General features: G+C 43.6%; 1 protein-coding gene and 1 pseudogene across 1 annotated transcript; both read right to left on the bottom strand.

Moving 5' to 3' along the window:
* Positions 1–1,894: 1,894 nt before the first annotated feature.
* On the bottom strand, positions 1,895–3,601 carry LOC115789814 (tripartite motif-containing protein 16-like). Its single transcript, XM_030743338.1, has one exon. It carries the CDS (start codon positions 3,590–3,592, stop codon positions 1,895–1,897), a length of 1,698 nt encoding a protein of 565 aa, XP_030599198.1. The 5' UTR covers positions 3,593–3,601.
* Positions 3,602–5,043: 1,442 nt separating this feature from the next.
* Positions 5,044–6,202, bottom strand: LOC115789759 (E3 ubiquitin/ISG15 ligase TRIM25-like; annotated as a pseudogene).
* Between the last annotated feature and the right edge of the window lie 2,062 nt (positions 6,203–8,264).

Raw genomic sequence — 8,264 nt, 5'->3', positions numbered from 1 at the left:
TCCAGACTCCACTCCTTTTCCTGCTGCTCTCAAATATCAGTGAATCTTCAGCAGGACCCTGCATGAAAGCCTGCCCTCTGCTGTACTTTGAGGATATGGCAGCTGCTGTAGGATAAGCTGCAGGGTGCTCTTTGTGAGGGATGGCAATCAGTTTCACAGACAGGGACAACTGTCAAGGTTTGCTGTGCAGCTGGTGAGGGATGGACCCAAAATACAGGACTACAGATGGAACTTGGTTTGCTTTAGTTTTACTGCTGGAACAAATGACAAGCCGAGCTGGCGCGAGCCAGATGGACAGAAAATAGGAGGAAAACCAACAATGTGACAAAGGGGCAAGAAAAACACAGACACTATATATACATGAGGTAACGAGAGGAGAGTGGAAACATCTGGGTAGACCAGGTGAACAGACTTATACTAACGAGACAAAGGGAAGCAATACTAAACACAACACACACAGAACAGGAGGCTGGCAAAATAAAACAGGAAGTGACCTCATGGAATATAAACAAGACACCACAGAAGACTTGATAAAGGAGGCTGACACACAGAGGGAACCTAAACATGTGATAAAGGGGGAAGACGAGCACAAAGGAATCAGGAACTAAATGCCAGTAACTAATAAACACAACCAAAGATAACAAAAACACAATGACACCAAAATAACTCAAAACACTGGACCACTGGCCCAGGACCATGACAACACGAAAACGATTACTCATTTCTCAGGTCCTCCAGAATAGGAGTGTACCTGGATCACACGGCAGGTATTCTGTCCTGTCACAGCGTTTCTGACACCAGGACTCTTATTCACAGACTCCTCTGCATGCTTGAGTGGGCTGAAGCTGCTGCAGAATGAACTGCTGTTATGATTCATGGTTTTGTGTGATCTGTTTTTCCTGCTGTTGTAGTTTGTCATTGTACTTCAACTGTCCATCAAACACACAGCGTGGGCAGAAAGGTGCAGTTAGTTTTGTGTGGTCCTGTAGTCTTGTAAGCTGTCACTGTTGGGAAGTGTACTAAAATTTTCCAGCGTTTGGAATCCCATATCACTTCCTTTAATCAAAGCTGGCATGTTTTTCCGACAGCTGTACATTATACAACAACGATGTCATTATCAGTGGAACACCTGAGTCACAGGTGAGACTTTTTCCTTGTGTGTTTCTGCACTTTACTCAGACTCAGGGGTACCAGCTGAGCTGAGTTGATGCTGCAAACATGTGCAGGAAGTTTCTTTTCCATACAGAGTCAACAGGTAGATACAGAACTGGCAGAATCAATAATGACACTAGTAATGATGAAATTATGTCAATAATTCTAATAATTTGTGTAACCTCTCACTGCACGGCAGCTGGATTAGGCTCCCATGCTCCGGTGACCTTAAATTGGGCAAGAGGAAGAAGATGGACTGGAAGATGGATGACCAACTAACCAAAGGCAATTAAAACTGAGACAAATGAAGCCTGATGTTTCAATTTCAGCTGAAAAACCTAAATGACATGACAGGAAACACCGAAGCTGCTGCAGTTACAACTAACATGTTATTAAAAACTTTCACAATTAAAGAACAAGCCGACACTTTTCATTCATACGTTGTTCAATAAAATACACATTTATTTATTGACTAATTGACAGCATGTGATTCATAATATTTTTGTGAACACATTTACAAAGTTACAAATCAAACTTCCACAGAGGTCCATACATGCCGAGGCTGCAATATAAACAATCAAAAAAACAGATTAACGTGTACAAGAGGTGCATGCTCAAGTAATTAAAATGCAACTAAAGGCCATAAATGTTATCAATTGTAATACACCTGTTACAATTTATATGATTACATGCAAGAATATGCATCTGAATCAGCCATTAAATCCCTGAAAGACAAAAGCATTCATTCTGTCAGAGCTTCTGGAAGCTGCAGCTCACTAAACACAGCAGAGGAGTCTGCACCTAAGAAATTATAAGCTCTCAGTCCGGCGTAGAGCGGCTCAGTGAATGTGGTCTGGACTCTGTGGAGGAGACTCATGGTGTTAGAGACGCCGTAGAAGGACAGAGTACCTGCTCTGTGGTCCAGGTACACTCCTATCCTGGAGGACTGATGGCCTGGTAGCCATTCACATTTTTTTTTATGAGTGAATTCAAATTGACCGGAAGAACACCTTAATGCCCAAGACTTATCATTATTCCCAAATTCACTTTCATCCCCTGTTCTCATGATGCTTTTGTACGCGACTGCTACATAAATACCATACCCGCTCCACTCCACCTCCCAGTACCGCCGTCCGGTCAGACGTTCTCTGCTCAGGACCTGAGACCTCTTCATGAACCTCTCAGGGTGACGAGGATACGCCTGCTTTCTACTCACATATTTCACTCCTCTTCTGTCTTCAGACATTAACAGATGCACGTTTGCAGTGTTTGGATCCAGTGTGAGCTGCTTTGAAAACTGTAAGAATTCAGCTCTGGTTTTGGGCTCTGGTTGTGGCAGCAGCACGTCGACATCAGTCACTTTCTGTGAGACTTTTTTCCATCCCTTCTGGAGAATGCTCTGCAGTATATCATTCATCTCTGATACAGCAGCTTCCGTTTCATTAAAGTAACGCAGAGGACGGGGTGTGGGGCATCGTGATTCGGAAGATTCACTGAGATCTGTGAGCGATGGAAACATGTTCAGAAACTGGGTGTGATCCTCTGTGTGAGAGAGCTTCTCCAGTTCCACGTCTTTTCTGTTCAGTTGAGTGACTTCCTCCTCCAGCTCTTCCACAAGCTCTTTGGCTCGATTCACTTCAGTTTCCTGCTGGGTTCTGATCTGCTGCTTGATATCAGAGCATCTCTTCTGGATGAGGAGGATCAGCTCATTAAAGAGCTTCTCAGTGTGCCTCACAGCTTTATCAGCAGAGTGATTAATGGCTTCCACCTCCTGCTGAATCCCATTCACATCCTTTTCTCTCTCCTGAATTCTCTCCTGAATTTTTCCACGACATGGGTTGAGCTCTCTCTGCCTTTCAGTCCTTTCTTCTGAAGCTGGGACTGTTTCATGGCCTTTATGTTCATCTATGGGGCACAGATAACAGATACACTTCTGATCAGTGCGGCAGAAGATCTTCATCACCTCATTGTGGCGAGGGCAGACGATCTCCTGGAGGTTCTGGGACGGATCGACCAGTTTGTGTTTCTTTAATGCAGCTACAGTATGATGAGGCTGGAGGTGCTGCTCACAGTAAGAGACCACACAGTGCAGACAGGACTTGGTGGCTTTCAGCTTCCTCCCAGTGCAGACATCACAGGCCACATCTTTAGGTCCAGCATAGCAGTGATCAGCAGGAGCAGCTTGGAGTCCAGTCTTCTTCAGCTCCTCCACTAAATCTGCCAACATGGTGCTTTTCTTCAGAGCAGGCCTCGGTATGAAGGTCTGTCTGCACTGAGGGCAGCTGTGGATGTGTTTCTGATCCTCTTCATCAAAGTGCCTTTGAATACAGTTCATGCAGTAGCTGTGTCCACAGGGAAGAGTCACCGGCTCCTTCAGTAGATCCAAACAGATCGCGCAGCTGAGTTTGTCGCCATCAATCTGAACTCCTTGCTGTGCCATTTCTCCTCTCAGACAGCGAACACGTTTGAATCAGGTTGTCAGAGAGGAAGGAAAATTCACCTTCAACCAGATTCTAACAAGTTGATTGGTGGGTTTGAAAAAGTACCTGTGTATTCTTTTCAGTTCATGCATTCATCCAACTTCCTTAAAACGTCAGAGTGACGCCTCGATGGCTGAAACAGATACGGACACCAGTGTCTCATCAAACCATTAGCTTAAAAAAATCAGCTTAAAAAATGATCAGATTTTTACCAAGTCATTTATTAGATAAAGAGAAAATAATAAACAAATGAGACAAACAGATCAGACCTAATTTTATTTATTTATTTTTTAGGGAAATCATGAAACATTACATATCTGTACTTTGTAGCGTGACAGTAAAGGTGGTTGGTGCAGTTTGACATGTTGTGCAATCTTCAGCAACTGTGAGGTGATCACAGACATTAACCCTGCAGTGACCAAGCTATTTTAGCAATTAAAATGAATACATTTAAGTCCTCATTATATTTTTAAAGGGCTCTATTTATGTTTACATATACTGTTTTTAGTCTCTGTGGCAGGTTCATTTCAATCACTTTTATGCAACAAGGAAATAAAAAGCACAGTTCCCAGAACCACGTTACATTTCATTACACAATCTTGTCTTTTACTTCTTACAAAACAAAATTTCATTGTTTCAATGACGATAGAAATTTTTCATTTTAAAACTTCATTATCCCTGAGTGATTGAGTTAATTGTGTATTACAGTATGCTAGTGTATTTTGATCAGAAGCAAATTATAATGTAATCACCAGCAGGGTCCTTTAAAATGTGCACATTAGGCTCTTTGTAACTGTAACCAATGCACCAATGTCACCTCACTTCTTATTTCACTGCCACTCAAAATTAATATGGCCACTAGAGAGCAGTAAAACATAAAACCGTCAACAGAAACTACAGGAGCGGTCCTGGTCAACAATCATAGCAAAGACACCCCAATCTGCCTCTCCCTGCCCATGCTCTGCAGCTCTTCTAGAGAGACTCTGAGACCTAGAAAAGTTTAAAACAGGTCCTTGGCCAGCAATCGTATCAGAGAGATCCTTAGCTTCCCCTCTCCGTTTAAACGGGCTAGATTTTGTGTGGGGATGTTAAATGGTCTAGTTCTTATATAGCGCTTTTCTACTCAGATATGAGCACTCAAAGCGCTTATACAACACGTTTTTACATTTACCCATGCACACTCATTCATACAAGCACTTCCATGATTAATTAACTAAGCTAAGTGCTTTTTTAATTATGTAACATTCACTCACATTCATACTCCGACAGAACAGTCGGAGAGCAACTTGGGGTTAAGTATCTTGCCCAAGGATACATTGGCATGCAGCCAGCAGTAGCCAGGAATTGAACCACTGACCTTCCAATCAGTAGGTGACCTGCTCTACCTACTGAGCTACAGCCACCCCGTAGCTCAGTAGGTCTCTTGCCCACCAAGAGAGTTAAATATTCCAACATGTCTCCAGATTTCTGTTCTGGTCTTGGGCTCTGGTTGTGGCAGTAACATTTTTACCTCAGTCACTACCTGTGAAACGTTTTGCCATCCCTCACACAGAACGCCCTGTAGTTTAGCCTTCATCTCTGATACAGCAGCCACTACAGCCCCAAAGTATGGCAGAGAATGAAGTTTGATGCTAGGTGCCTTCAGAGAGTAACTGAGATTTGAGATCAGCGGGAACATGTGCAGAAACTGGGTGTGATCCTCTCTGTGAGAGAGTTGTTCCAGTTCAGCGTCTTTTCTTTTCAGCTCACTGAGTTCATGCTGCAGTTTTTCCAGAACCTCTTTAGCTCGATTCACTTCTGTTTCCTGCTGAGATCTGATCTTTTGCTGGATATCAGATTTTTTTTTCTTGACAAGAAAGAATAGTTGTTCAAGTATCTCCTGACTGTCACTAACAGCTTTATCAGCAGAGTGATTAATGGCATCCACCTCCTGCAGAAACTCCATCACATCTTCTTTGTCCTAGATTATCTGTTGAAGTTTTTCACTATTTGAGCTCTCTCTGCCTTTCAGTCCTTTCTACTGAAGCCAGGATTGAGTCATGACCTTTATGTCCATCCATGGAGCACAGATAAAAGATAAACTGCTCATCAGAAAATCTTCATCACCTCATTATGATGAGTGCAGATGATGTCCTGAAGCTTCACAGAGGGGTCGACCAGTTTGTGCTTTTCAAAGGCAGCAGATTCAAAGTGAGGCTGGAGGTGCTGCTCACAGTAAGAGACCAGACACTGCAGACAGGACTTGATGGCTTTCAGCTTCCTCCCAGTGCAGAAGTCACAGGCCACATCTCCAGGTCCAGCATAGCAGTGATCAGCAGGAGCAACCTGAAGTCCGGTCTTCTTCATCTCCTCCACTAACTCTACTAACATGGAGTTTTTCACCAGAGCAGGCCTCGGTATGAAGGTCTGTCTGCACTGAGGACAGCTGTGGGTGTGCTTCTGAGCCTCTTCATCAAAGTGCCTTTAATACAGTTCATACAGTAGTTGTGTCCACAGGGAAGAGACACTGGATCCTTCAGCAGATCCAGACAAATTGAACAGTGGAGCTTGTCCTGGTCCATCTGCTGCATCAATTCAGCGCTCAGAGACAGTGAACTTTTTTATTTTCTGCACAGAGCAAAGCAGCAAACTTATCTGAACAATAAATTCTCATATTTATCTGCTGATACGCACTGAGTGGCACAAGAAGGTTACAGGAAGCATAAAACACATTGACTGAAGGAGCAGCTGTTCTTGATAGAACACAAAAAACAATTAAATCTCAGAGCCAACTGATATTTATTTCTATCTGATTTTGATTCTGTTTTCAGTTTCACACTTGTGGATTTTGAACCCCTGATCTTCTTACTTCACTACTTCCATTTCAGATTTTCTGTGCATTTATCAATTCTTTCATGCCACATCATGGCATGGATCAACACTGAAAGATTTCAAACCCTGGGTTTTTGGCTTCTTCAGCATTCATATCATATGTGTCAAACTCAAGGTCTGATATAATTATATTCAGCCCGCGAGATAATTTCATATAGCTATTATTAATGGCCTGTGGGTAAATAATGCTCCCACCATGTACAAAAGGCCATCCAGTCAGCCATTGCCTTACATGCTGTGGACTAAATAGCGGCAGTACTACCCCCCCAACCAACGTCAAATCGGCCCATCCCCCTGCACCAATCAGAAGATTCTGAGTCCGTCTCCTCATCGGGCAGAAGCGAGAGGACCGGAAGTCAGTCGGAGCTGTTCGCGGAGACGATCAGCAGATGTTTATTCCTGTGCGGACTTTCTTTCTCCTCTTTCATGCTGGGTTAGTGGTGTGCGGCCATGAGACTGTAAGTGCTGTTTATTTACCCTGTCGGTTCCTTTATTGTTGATATTAAGTTCCATTCTCGATGATATTATTTTGTATGCATTAGCTAGCCCGTAGCACTCACCTTGTTGTCGTATGTTGCTGTTGTTAGACACTGTGAGCTAACGTAATGATGATAATTCACTGTACTGTAGTTAATTGATAGTTGTTCATGATGTAAGGCTACCTGGCTGTAGCGAAGTAGTCTCTGCTATGCGGCCGGCAAGGGACTGTCTCTAAATTGCCATTCTAGTTTAAAGTATGTACCCATCTGTTCTTCAAATAGTGAGCTTGTCCTTTGTTGACAGTCCCTTAGATTGAAAACGTGCCTGCTGCTACTTGTTATATTGTTTATGTCCAGTTATTTTGTTCAGGCAATTATATACAACTTTATGTTCTTTCCATCCAACAGAAACCACACCATCTCACTCCATCTTACATCATTTCACCCAATATCACATAGTCAACTCCACCTTCTTCCTCACTCCCCACAATTATCACCTCGATGTATATTTGTGGATTAAACCTGCAATAAACAAATAAGTGGACAATCACAACAACTACAGAGTGAACAGTGGGTTCATTTCAGACTGAGCCATCGGTTCTGACAGGACCAGCCTGTTGAGATTGTAGACAGCCAAGTCAGCCCCTCATTATTGTTATTCCTTCTCACGGAGGACGAATCTGCTCCACACCAAGGTGCCTCCTCCTTTACACACCACTTATACAACGGGGCGGAGACACTCACTGTGATGGAGTGTGACGTGAGGAGGGCGTTTAGAAGTGTAAACACCAGGAAAGCGGCTGGACCAGATGGTATTAGCGGACATGTCCTTAAGACCTGCACTGAGCAGCTGGCACCTGTGTTTACAGTGATATTCAACCTCTCACTGGAACTGTGTGTGATTCCCACCTGCTTTAAAAAGTCCATCATAGTCCCAAAGAAACCACACCCCAGCAGCCCCAATGACTTCAGGCCCATAACACTCACCTCTGTGGTGATGAAATGTTTTGAGAGACTCATCAAGACATTCATCACCTCCTCACTGTCCACCACCCTCGACCCACTACAGTTCGCATACTGTCGGGTCGTGGAGCGGCTCTCTCCCGCTGCCCCTCTTACCAGGCGGAAGTGAGACCAATGAAAACAACTGCACCTTGGTGGTAACTTCACACTTTACAAAAACTCACTGGAGATGAGCAGGTTTCGTTTCCAGGATTTATTGAAGCACAAAGTTAAACAAAGTACAAGAAAGCAAAAAGCCCTCCCGAGAGTGAGTGCCTTG

Source organism: Archocentrus centrarchus, chromosome 12 (assembly GCF_007364275.1).
Source record: "Archocentrus centrarchus isolate MPI-CPG fArcCen1 chromosome 12, fArcCen1, whole genome shotgun sequence".
NCBI classification, from domain to species: domain Eukaryota; kingdom Metazoa; phylum Chordata; class Actinopteri; order Cichliformes; family Cichlidae; genus Archocentrus; species Archocentrus centrarchus.
This window is presented reverse-complemented; position numbering and strand designations above follow the sequence as displayed.